The sequence below is a fragment of the Empidonax traillii genome, unplaced genomic scaffold (assembly GCF_003031625.1).
Source record: "Empidonax traillii isolate 1590-97213 ecotype Southwest subspecies unplaced genomic scaffold, ASM303162v1 scaffold197:size915647, whole genome shotgun sequence".
NCBI classification, from domain to species: Eukaryota; Metazoa; Chordata; class Aves; order Passeriformes; family Tyrannidae; genus Empidonax; species Empidonax traillii.
The window spans coordinates 418,894-432,157 of record NW_020955390.1 but is presented as its reverse complement, the minus strand read 5'-3'; the positions used below and the strand labels follow the sequence as shown (position 1 = coordinate 432,157).

Genomic DNA, 13,264 nt, shown 5'->3' with positions numbered 1-13,264 from the left:
ATTTACATTTCACTCAAGACTTATCCATCACTACTGAGCGCCTAAAAGGGCTGTAAGCCCTTATGTAGATTTTAGGCTCAATATATTTCAACTAGTATAGCAAGAAACAGAACAAGAGATAGCATCTAAACCATATTTCATGAAAAGAATATGGATTTACAAACAAATTCAAAAGATGATTTAAATAAGCACCAAAAAGGATAATATACTGCCCTTAGACATGAAGCCAAATCCTATTTCTGAGTATTTCAAGAGCAGTTCTAAATACCTTCTTCACCACAAGCACTTATTGATTTCATTTTAACTTAGGTAATGAGTTTAAGATTGGTAATGGTTTAAGACTGGTTAAAGATTAAAGCACTTAAGAGTCACAGAATGCACTGGTTTCCACACAGGCTCCAACACTGTGAAACATGAACACTACTACATAACAATAGATTTAATCAATTCATTAGTACAGTGAACAAAACAACTAAAATACCACAAAATAACTAGGTTTTGATTGTTTTGTGTTTTTTTTTTAATTTTTCCCTTTAAGAAAAAAATTACCTCTACACAAAAGATCTTAAGATCAAGTCCACATAATTTCATCCTTTCCGGAAAATGCTGAAAAACATTCAAATATGGAATATGACCTTCAACAACAAACCTGCATTAAAAAAAGATGAAGACCAAATCAAGAAAGTATTTAGGATGACAAATACATAGATTTATTATAAAATTAATAGACAAATTAACTTCTGATTTGAAATAACATCACTATTATGCTGCCTAAGCAATTCAATCTGAAGTTACACGCCCCTAAATGCTCCACAGGACAAAAATCAGTTCAAACATTTAACAGGTTTATAAGTTCCAGCTCAGATATGACTGACAAATGATAACATTTTGGTAGCAAGCACACAATCAACATGCTTACATAGAGTTTATTCTGCACATTCTTCTGCTACTGCATTTCTGAGTCTGCTTTAAGCCTCCTTTGAAAGATATGGAACTTTTTTTTTTTCAAATTTCTAAAGCCTTAAGTAAATTTCACTTGGAAAAAAACACTTTCTGCTGGAGGAGTTTGAATCAGGTAATGTGATAGGGAGGAAAGTCACAGAATGATGAGCAAATACAGATGCAATAATGTGGTTTCAGTTCTATGTATGATGATTTTTTTTTAAAAAAAGTATTATTTACATATAAACAGAAATGGTCTCCTATACTAATAAATCCAAGTAGTTTAATTTTTATTTGCACCCAATAATACATTTTTTTTATTAAAAACTGGTTTTGGTAAGTAGTTGGCAGTATCTGATTTTTCTTGACTTTTTCATGCACATACATATTTAAGTTCACCTGCCCTCTACCAGTTCAATGCCCTCAACATTAATTGTTCCATCTAGTGTGTATTTATTGAAATTGACTAAAAGTCTATTTAAAAGCTAGTTACTGCAAAGTTTAAAGTCTACTTTTTTTAAGCAGTCTTATCTGAATTTTCAGTTTAATTGAAAAAATCAATTAAAACCAAGATTAAAATAAAAAGTGTAGACAAGGTCATGTTAGGCCAAAGGTTGGACTCAATCTCAGAGGTCTTTTCCAACCTAGTTGATTCTGTGATAATCAAAACTCTGTCTCAGTTAGAATTAATCCATTGCTTATAACAGTTTCTGAAAACTAAGAGCAATATGAAAAATCACAGTGCTCAATAGTTTTTATTCCAATACTTTGTCTGAAGTCTCTTAAATGAAGAGGTAAAAGTTGCTGCACAATCTTTCCTAACCAAATTGCGCGATGAGCATTTTGCTAATGAAATTTCCTCAGCCAGCATTAGTGTTTCCCACCCCAAGCAGAGTTGTGCACTGGCCCACGTGGTCAGTGAGGCCATCCTGCAAACCCATCTCACCATCCCACCTGACCTGCTGAGCAGCTTGCACATCAGTTCCTCAGCTCATTTGAGTCACCCACACTAAATTGAAGAACATAAGCTTGAGGTCTGGTTTCTCAAAATGGATTGAGCCAACCAAAAAGCTCAACATAACTAGCAGGACTTCCCTCCTGGTGATCTGGCCGTGTGTGGTCCTATCGCTCCTTATCCTCTTCCCTAAATGTAACTCACAACAGCAGCAGAAAACCACCCGTTGCTCTGTTGCCTGAAAGGGTTTCTTTCCCATCATCTAACAAACTGAGGAGGCTCACAGATGGTTCCATGAGTGAAAGAGTTGGCAGAGAGAAAGGGATGCATCACACAGGCAGGAGAACAAAGGGAAGCAAGACCATCCTCTCAATGGTGTCCCATTACTGGCTCAGCTGATAAGCTTTGGCTGAGACAGTTAAGCACAGTCACACCATTAGACCTGAAGAGCTGGAACCAGAGAGCAGCAACCTCCTGAGCCAGCACAGCAGCAGCTGGAAGAGGACAGACAATCAGGACCTTCCCTCGGGTGTGGTGTAGTGGTGATGCAGCCAAACCACCCTAACAGCTTGCTGCCTCTGAAATGGGAAATCCCACCCTCCCTTCAGTCCCCTGCCACACACTCCTCCCTGCTGACAAAAGCACTTGTGTAACTTCTCAGTGGATCAGACTGAGAATCAGTCTCTTCCATGGTTTGACTCCAAATGGATAAAGTACCAGACTCAGCTGACTGCAGGAACATTACTGCATATAGGCAGAAAGGGACTGCAGTGAAGGACATTAACCTGCACTAAAATGTCCAGTGAAACTTTACAAAATAAATCTTCTACAGATCTACTTCTTTCAATTATTAAACCCTACTTTAGATAAATGCAAGAGAAAGAATAGGAATGTTTATGCAGGACCACAGCAACAGAAACTCAGAGCAGTTTAAACTGATGCTGGATCCACATCCTTATGCTGCAAGAGACAAGCAATGTCCAACAAAAGGTCTTTTTTAAAGAAGTTTTCACTAATTTGGCTGTACCAAGTCAAAGCACCGGAACTGTTAAAAAAAATTATCTTCTAGCCTGAAATTACTGTCTCCATAGGAAAGAATTCTCTTTTCTCTCAGCTTAAAAGCTGCTTTTACATTCTAAAATTACAGCATAAATAGCTTGCTATGAATACAGTGTGCTGCTTTTATCAAGTCTTTAACAGAAGTTTTTAATCCAGACATCCAGATTTGGAATAGGATTTCAGAACTGTTTCTTCTGTCTGCGGTTCCTCCAAACCTCCCATTTAACAGAGAGACGGTCAAAACACCTGTAAGACTGTGCTCTGTCAGGGAAGTGCTTGAAAACATGACTGGCACACACAGTACACAGGCCACGTTCTCTTAATTACAGCAGCAGTGTACATTAGTAAGGTCCAAGCATGAAAAAAACCTAGGTCCTCAGCATGCTACAAGGAAATGATGCATCTGTTAAAGCCTCACAGTAATGCCACAAACTGATTACAAGTTCAGTCTTGCCAGCACAACTAGGTATAACCTTATTTGAAAGGCATTATTTCTCAGAATCTCAAAGTCTAGGATCTTGAAACTTTTTCCAGAACTCAACTATTTTATTATTTAGATAAATAATATATATCACATGGAATACTGTGAGACTATTTACAATGGAAAAGGATTTGATGTGTAGCATAGGCTTGAGTAGATGGTTGTGAAAAATGTTATTTTTAAACCACAATGTTCCTTTCAGAGGAAGTAATTGTAGTGTTTTTCTGCTACGTGTGTCAAGTAGCAAGGAGGAGTATATTTTTGGTATTGTAAATCCTTTAAAAGCTGGCAGATTGCCCCACCATAGTGCCTAAGTATATATCACAAGGGAGGAGTGGTAGTCAGCTGACCTCAGGGTACAGAGAAAACCAAACTGAGGAAAAAACAAAGCAGAACTTAAAACAGAACTCTAATTCAGTTGGTTTAAATAAAACAATTTGCCTACAGAGACTTAAAAGGTAATGCTAAATACTTAATTTTTCTCTGAATAATTTTCATCTTTGGTCTGGCATTATTTTGATCTGTGTATCTTAATGCATGCAAAAATGTGAACATTGTCTTATTTTTTAAAACTTAAATATTCAGAAGTAAGAAAACAAGTATTTTATGGTAGTTCATGTAATTTAAAATTCTTCCCCCTTCTTCATCAAACCTGTTGAAAGGCAAAGACCTTAAGGGTAGGGAGGGAAGCATGATAACGTAATTACAGTCTTATACAACTATCGTATCATGGTAAAACTTTGCAAAACAAATGACATTTTTTTAAATATCACTTTCTGTGCTTAACTCAGCTTGTATGTTCAGTGCATTTAAAGTCACTGAATCATTATGATTTACTCAGTTTTACACACATAAATTGTATCTAATTAAATGGTATCTTCTCATTGAAATCATCTAATTTCCATTTCCAATTATTTGTTTTGGATTATGCCTTTCTGTGCTATATTTGGTACTTGATTTTTTTTAATCTCTTCCAGGTTTTTCTACTGCTTCCATGTTTTCTCTAAATCCTTTAAAGTAAGTGTGCTCTCCTCTTAAGGATCTCAGTCCAAAGGATGTTCTCCAGGTTCTGAACCATTTTCCTGGATCTTTTCTGTAGTCACCAGTTTTTAAAGTGCCAAATACAACAATATACCATTCATATGCAAACAAAACAAACGACCTTTCCTCTTAACAGTTGACTTGGACAGTTGTTGTTTGGTTGGGTTTTTTTCCAACCACATCATTGTACTAAGACAGGAACTTGTGAAGATGTCTTTGCCTGGTATAACCCAACAAAGTTTCCAGAGAAAGTTTCCAAGATACAGTAACCAAAGAAGAGATACTTAACTATTTATTTTTCTCTCCAAATGGGTAATTAATAACTGTTTAGTCTGAACCAGAACCAGTTGCTCTGTGCCAGTAATTGTATTTTACCTTATTGGATTACCTTATATATTTTCTAATCATTGACACTGGTAGTTGTGACTCGTCCAGAATTTCCTTTGGAAGACAGTAGCCAGTAATAAATCTTGTAATTGAAAATCACTTTTGAGTTCTACTAGATCTTAATCTACTCAATAAAGCCTTCTGTATTGCAGAGTGCTAGTTTGAATTCTGAATACTAGGTCATTTTGCTGAAAATTTTACAAGCATCTTTTATGCAACAACGTATCCAGTTCTGCAAATATGCAATGGTTTGTGCAATTCTGGACAATGAAGGACACGGCCACCCCCAAAGTAAAAGGGTTAAACTGTTTTGCATAGAAATTAATTAACTAGTACCAGCTACTGTACTTCAAGACATACAAACCTCCCCTTTTTTGAAAGTACTTGCAAAAGAGCATCCTTCAACACCCACCCTTCTTGGGAAGCTTGTACAAAGCTAGAAGAGTGCAAGTGGAACTGGCACTCCAGGGGAGAGAGGCCACAATGGCTCTGGGGTTGTACTCATTGCCTTCCCTTTTAACTCACAGGTTATATATTTGAAAAATAAAAATTAAAGAACTGAAATCTACCATATCAACTGAATTTTGAATCAGTTTTTCCTTTGTTTTGTCTGAGTTTTAAATTTGATTTGCCAAGGTAGTTACTTGAGTGTTTCTGTTCCTTAAATTTCGGCAATGTAGTGCTTTTTCACCTGTATTTTAGGAACACCTAATATTTCAAAAGTCATTTTAAAAGGAGTATCAGTATACAAAAGGTCTTCCAAGGAAAATCTAGGAATTCCTGAACTTTAACTGTTTGGGCCTGATTTAAAATATTTATTGCCAACAAGAAGTGTTGATGAATTACTTTTCATTCCTAAAGTAAATAAGAAATGTGTTCATAGCCTTGCAATAGAGGAGAAAAGGGAACTGCATTGTCAGCAAGAGCCTGACAGTCTCCATTTAGCATCAAACCCTATTATTAGAACAATTTATTTCTACTATATTAAAAGGTGTATTATTCTGAACTCTCATAATTACAGATACAAAGATATGAAGACAAAACGAACTTCCTATATTAATTTCTGTGCCCAACTTCACGCATGAAGCTACTTTGCTACCTTTCAGACCACTATATAATGCTGGTATTGTTTATATGATGACACTGATGTAAGTCCTGGAGAATGTTTACTCATTTAATTCTGACATGCTGACAACAGCAAATATCACAGAAGTGTGACCATACACACCTCCAGTGAACCTTATGAAATTCTGGAGGAGAAGGATACAAAGCTTCTTTAGCTCCAAAACCTTTTTCCTTACAGGTCTTTGAAATTCACTGCAACTGACAGAAGAACCTCCTCCAACAGCAGCTGCACCAATTGTTATGTCAAATGAAAGGTAAGACAATTAAATACAAAGAACTTCTCACTCTTACTGAGCAAATTAGTAAGAGGGCAACAGATCTAATTTCTTAAAAAAATATTATTTATAAAGCAAAAATTCTTCACTAGAGACTCCTCATACCTTAAGAGCTCAGACAGCGTAATCGGTTCTCTCAACCAGAGTAATGCCATGTAACAAAATGAAAGGGTCATTGGCATTGTCATCCTCAGTTTCTCCTTTTGGTTCTTCATTAAATACAAGCTGCCATCTACTGATCCAGAGTATACAGAGGTGCTTTCTTGGGTTTATGTTAAAAACAGAAGAGAAAAAAAGCAATTGATATGATAGACACATGATCCAAGGTATACAGAAAACAAGATAAATGAACATACAAGGACCCTTGTTCAACAACCAGTAACATTTTGAAATAATTACATATTTTGGTTGGTTGTGTACTTTTCTACTAAACAGTTTAACTCTAATTTACTCATCAACCACGGCATGCAATAACAACCTATTTCATAAGCTGCTAATTCAATTGACTAAGACACCAGATCACACGAGAAGACAGAACTCCCTATGGTACCCATCAAAACAGACCTTTTGTTGGGAACTATACTTAAACCTGGAGTTCTAGAAGGACATTAACTGCTATACAATATATAAATAACATTACTTGTGAGCTGGCAATACTATTTTCCATTTGAGAGATAAGGGAACAGTGAGGAAACAAGGGAAAATTTGATGTACTTTAATCAATGACTCCCAGCTGGGGATTAAAACACTGTTTTAAACTTCAGCACAGGCACGACTTCAACGAAAATGTTGTTTACACTGCAGAAATTTTACTGGTGTTAAGTTCCACCCTATAATCTCTAACTGTGGAAACACAGTATTCTTTTAAAAACCACATTTAAATTCAATGTCAAAGAAACAACTTTAAAAAATAATGTGGCAAATGGTGAAGGGGGTGGAAAAACCCCAAACAAATAAAAAACCAAACCTCCCTACTTCCTTACTGAGATGAATCACTAAAAACTAAGAGGAACAGCAAAGAGAAAATTTAATTTAGTAGAGTGATTTATGAGTTAGGAACCTTTTCAGACAAATAATAATAAAAAAAAAAAAGCTTCTCTTCATCACGACCCAGCCAGGATGAACAAAAATGCACTTCAAGCACACCAGCACAAAATCCAGCATTGACTCTGCAGAGATTTTTCTCTCTGTTTCCCCACAGACTGTTCACCGGTACAGATAGGAACAGTGAAAGCTGGATGCACAGCTCCCCAGCCGGGAGCTGCAGGGCCATGCACAGAACAGCCTGCAAAGCACCCTGCACAGAACAGTTTAGAACTGCAGGGAGCTTGGCAGCTCCGCGGTTCCGCTGGCAGGGACAGCCACGCCTGCGAGGGGCAGCGGGCAGCAGTGGAGGTCCAGCCCGCTGATAACGCGGGATGAGGACGCAGCCAACAGCACTTCCATCGGCAGGGCTGGTCTGGGATGCCACCTACCGGCTCCTGAGCCGGCAGTGCTGTGGGCACGGCAGAGCTAACAGAGCCGGCTCCTGCACTTCTGCGACAGAGGAGAGCATCCTCTGTGGCTATCAGGTACCGCTGCATCAGAGAACAAAAGCAGGAACATCGGTTTAATCCTTGTCGTCAACGGCTTCACAGGGATGCCTGTCCTTGAAGACAGCTTCATGACTGCAGCTTCATTATTAATTTCACATTCTTCAATTTAAAATAATCCTCACTATATTTGTGGCCTTAATGATGGCACACCATTTCCTTTTATTTCTTCTAGCTTATGCAAGGCATGACAACACACAGTTACACACAGCTAATAATTTTAGAGGTTTTATAGGCTTCTCTAGCAATATCTCAGTGCTATATTCAGTGGAATTTGCTCTTAATCCTACAGAAAAAATAACAAAAACAATGTTTGCCGTCTGGACAAGCCTCTTAGGCAAAGAAGGCTGTTGAGGTTTCTAGTCTGTGGCAACAACAGCTCAGCAAAAATGGCACTGAAGAGAAAATTTATGAACCTTCACAAGAGTTTACAATAGACTAGAGCACACTTACTATTACTTGTGTTAATCTTCAATATACAAAACTGTTCCTACGTTTGTCTAATTTCACCAAAATTTACTTCTAGCATCGTTGAACTCTTAATTGATTTCAAGTTATTATAGTAAAATTAATGACTACTGTAAACTGAATTCAATCTCTGAAACAACAAACCAAGAACATGAAAAATTATGGCCTATTCAGGACTACCAAGTTTCTTAGAGTTCTAAAACTCTAAGAAACATAACTACAAAAAGCACAACTACCAAGGAAGAAAGGAGTTCCTCTGACATCAAAAAGGGGAAGAAAATTCCAGGGAATATTTTCACTAGGAATTTTTCACTCAATTCTTCACTCTTCATATTGTATTTGTGTAACAACCAAGATTCTACATGTACAAACATACAGTGACTCTTTACCTGATAATGTTGTCATTTTAATATATAAGGGTGAAAGGTATTTGAATAGCATTCACAAAAATTTGCGTCTCCATTTTTGCACCTTTTGCCCCCTCCCTATTTCTGTTTGGATTGTCTAAAATGCATTTATTTTCCTAATTGATGCTGATCAAATTTCTCATTCTATTACCATTTCTGGATTTTACAAAATAAAGAGAAAAGCATAAAGTATAAAGATTGCATTCTTCTGAGGGCAGACAGGCAATATCACAGCAGAACAGAAATGGGACATAAAGAGGGTAGTACATAACAGGGGAATAAGAAACACTGAGACAGATGAAAGCAAAGGCAAGTAAAGAATAAAGCAAAAAAGAAAGCCCCAGGAATTTAAAATGCAAGGAAAGCTTTCAAATATGCCTTGAAATGTATTTCCAGTATCAGATACTGCAGCACTGTCTGTCATTACATTTGTCCAGTAGCACTAAACAGTCCAATTTTCTATAACGTTTTAACTTAAAAGTTTAGTATTCTGCAAATATTTTCAACCTAGTATGGTGAGTAGAAAGTAGAAACTCACGAAACACTAAAATATGATTTTTCAGAGAAGGGGTTATCAGGAAATTAGTAAAAAGAATGCAGAGACAAAAGACAGAGAAGTACGAACATACTTTTAAGAAAAAAAAAATAAAAAGCTAAATATATCTATGGGATAGAAAAAATATGCTCCCCCCAAAAAAAAAACAGACTCATGTTTTTTAACATCAAAGTCATGACTGACAGCTCTGCTACTGGCTAAACAAGTGCTTATTCTTCAAAGCTGCTGTGTTTGTGAACATCTAGCTTTGCAGATAAAATAGCAACTTTTTCCCACTCCAAACAAGAGGTGTGGAGCAAACCTCTTATAAAACAGAACTTCCTCCTGCATTTCCCATTGTATTTACAGGTCCTGTTCAACTTTCATCTCTCAGGGTGGGGGTTGAGGGAGGAAGCCTTCTATTTCTCGTAGAATATAAAGTACTGCAGTGGCAAGCAGAACTGAAAACTTTACACCTTCCAACCAGTTCCTCCAATTCACTGTACACAAATACACTTTATATTTATTTATATTTAAAAACTACAGAAAAACTGGTTTCCAGATAGTTCAGTTCACTGCTCCTACCTGAAACCTTGCTCATGGACGAGGCAAAGCTGCAGTCAGTCTGCAGATCTCCCTCACTTTCAGAGAGGGACAGCAAGTGCAGAAGGCTGGGTCTTTCTGGTTCACTGTCCACATCAGTACTGCTCTCACATACCTGTTTTTTGTAAATACATATTTGTATTAGCTACTGTCAGTTACAGTTTCAATCTTAACAAACCACATAAAGCAGGACAGACACAAAATCAACAGTAAAAGTTAAAACCCAAACTGTTCACATTTTTACTTTCTCTATAAATCAACAGCACGTGAAGAAATATGGGGAAAAAAGTATTTTTACAGGATTTCTCAATATTAAAAGACTTCTTGTGAATACATTTCAATCTGCCACAATGACCAGAAAGTTGGCAGCATACAGAATCAAAGCCTTATGAAAGAAGTAACTTCAAGAGAGCAGGCAGGACAGGATGGTAGCTGCTGATGCATTTTGCATTGTGATTTCTATCTACTGATTATCAATGTCAAGACAAAGCAATATTTTTAAATAAGCAGTTTCAAATACTCTCAGAAGTATTCATCTCCTGAAATAGGTAAAAAACCCCAGAAATAACAAAATGGACAGGTGGAACCCTGTTCAGTTGACATCCCGCATACTGAAGGGACATTATTACCAGCCAGATATCTTGAACAAGGAATGTTTCTGTTGTTGCTTTTAAAAAGATACCAAACATCTCAAGGGATTTGAGCTTTCACTTACTGATAATGCTTTGACAGTTTCCCCAGCTGGTCTGTTGCAATATGCCTGTTTGCTCTTCTGAAGGTAACACCTCCAAAAACTGTACAGAACTTCATCCTTATAAACACAAATGGATGATTAGTACAAAGTTTAAAAGATCATTAACTGCTGAGAGAACAGAGCGTAATTTCTAACTCAAGAGTATGAGTAATATTCCATCTCTAATTCTACTAACTGTGATTTGTAAAATATTTTTTTTAAATTACCGGAGATACAAAATTTGATTTTATATGCTCAATGTTTTTAAAGAGAGAGTTGTTTGAGTCACTTCAAAATTTCAAATTTTTTAAAATAACACCTTCTGTAACACAACTCACTGACATCTACATACCTTCATTTGTGGACATACTCCTAATGCTTCTAAAGCTTCAGCTTGTTTCTTCAGTACAAGTTGAAAGCCTTCACAAACATACCATTCACAGCCTCTATCTAAGGAAAAAAAAGGGGGGTAGTTCTGTTTGTACTGTTTTGAGTTTCTTTAACCTTATGCACACTTATTTCCACTCAACATTCTGTTCCTTTGGTACCAGGACAAAGACATGTCTCTCTATTTAAGACTTTCAAATCCTAGTGCATAGACCAGCTACATGGAATACTTCCATTTATTCACAGCCTTAAACAAGAAGAAAAGTTACTGAAGAAGCACTGCTCTCCACACATTTCCCAATAATAATAGATTTCACTATAACATCTAGTGAGGCATTTGTAATCAAGTGGAGCATTGTTAAATGACCAGTTTTAAAATAACTAAGAACCTGCCATTAAAAAATGAAATATGAACATTTCTTTCCCATCCCTGGCACAGAAACCTGGAACACCATGGTAGTGAGTCAGGTAAAAAACAACCAACACCACCACGTGCTTCACCATTCCGTCCCACAGAAGCCTACACGTTTAAATGAGAGAAACTTTCTCATATATTCCGAGCTTCTAGCAAATCTTAGCACAACATGAATTTCGTAAGGAGTAGGCCTGCTCCGGTCTATTCCCTATTTCTTCAGGCTGCATTATATTTACTTTTCACCCTCACCTCTCTCTGTTTACTACTAGCCTTTTCCACAGGCTTTTGGTTTTAGAAATTTTCTCTGCATTTCTCAACTCTCTTTTCATTCCCCCCACACCTGTTGTTCATTCCCCCCACACCTGTTGTTCATTACCTTCCCTCCCAGTCACACCTCGCCTCTTGCCATCTTATAGGTTATCTGCCCAAAGCTTCTGCCCTGCTTCAGTGATGCTGGCCTTAACTGTTACCCACACATACAGCTTACTCCTATAAATGCATGAAAACACAGTATAACATGACTGCACTCCCAGAAGGGACTGTGTGAAAGTAAAGGTTTCTTTCTTCAGAAGCCTGGGAGTCAACTAATGACCTTCCCCACAGGATAAACAAAAAGCATGAAGTGCTGGGCACATGGCCCAGACTTTAGGAGCAATACAGGATAAGGACAAGTGGAGGTGTTTCACCCCTCCCTTCACTTCCTCACAATTGCTCTTTTCAAAGGAATGCAGCAATCCACTGCCACTGCAGCAGAGCAATAATAGATCAGCACATCAAGGCAAGGATAACCCCATGCTTCATTTGGCATTGTAACGCAGCTTTATTTCTGAAAGTGGCCACAACAATACGAGATCTATCCAGTCATCACAGAACACACACAGAGCTCCAGCAACAGCCTTACCATGATATTCGTATGGCACAGATGCTCATACATAATGACCATTACTGTTTTGAATCATGAAATTAAAATTATAAAAGTGACTCCGGGCGAAAGATATAATATTGATTCAGCTATTGAAACTCCATGAAAACTCTTCCATGGAGTTTTGTGCAGGTTACAGGGACAAGTACCTGTAACACAAGCCAGTCTGAAACTAAGAGCTGGACCACTGTCATATCTCACTCACCAAGACAAACAACTTCTCTGGTTTTGTGATAGCCATCACAAGGAAGGAACAAAGGGATCACCACACCTGAATGCATGCCACCAGTATCTTCAGTGAGTATTTACTTCCACAACTCAAAGCAGCAATAAGTAACACATGGCTCAGTTCAATCAAAAAAAACCCCAACACAACTGGGCTCACAGAGGTTACCTGTGGCTCAGGAAGTCACCAAAAGTGATTGCTGACGGTTATAGCAGCATCTAGGGGGTGTGTTTTGTTTCCACTCCCACAGTCTTTCCTAGCTATCTGCTTTTGGTTTCCATCAAAGACATAATAGCCTAGGTGAACCCTGGCTGAACAGCCACTCATGCAAAATACATACATACCAGCTTTTTCCTGCTTTCTTGAACCTTTGGAGATTGTCTGGACTCTTGAATTAGTCATAAAATCAGTGTTTACAACTTCTCTAGTTCTCTGCAAAACAGGAGTATTATCTTAGCAAGAAAAAAAGCCAAGTCTAACTTGCATAGATTGCCCCATCATAAAACATAATGGAGGAACTTATTCAAATTTCCTAAACTAAGAAGAGGACAGGACACTTTTCGTAGTTGGAACTAAGGAACTTTTCACTCAGAAATTGCTAAAATAGAGAATTGCTATCACAGAAAATTGCTATCATGGTCATACAGGTGATGTGCACCAGGGCTTGCCTACATTTGTACCGTAGTAAAACGCAGAAACACCCAGGCAATG

The 13,264-nt window shown here is 37.5% G+C and overlaps 1 protein-coding gene across 1 annotated transcript in view; it reads right to left on the bottom strand.

Annotated features, from left to right (window-relative positions):
- The window catches only part of TAF1B (TATA-box binding protein associated factor, RNA polymerase I subunit B), a 44,395-nt gene extending 31,389 nt beyond the window's left edge, over nt 1–13,006 (bottom strand). Inside the window, exons 1-6 of the mRNA XM_027886913.1 lie at nt 12,898–13,006; nt 10,956–11,053; nt 10,586–10,681; nt 9,853–9,985; nt 6,371–6,527; nt 550–649 (exon numbers count right to left, since the gene is read on the bottom strand). Coding sequence (XP_027742714.1) covers nt 550–649; nt 6,371–6,527; nt 9,853–9,985; nt 10,586–10,681; nt 10,956–11,053; nt 12,898–12,955 — 642 coding nt within the window. The 5' untranslated portion in view covers nt 12,956–13,006. The remainder of the gene's footprint in view (nt 1–549; nt 650–6,370; nt 6,528–9,852; nt 9,986–10,585; nt 10,682–10,955; nt 11,054–12,897) is intronic.
- Between the last annotated feature and the right edge of the window lie 258 nt (nt 13,007–13,264).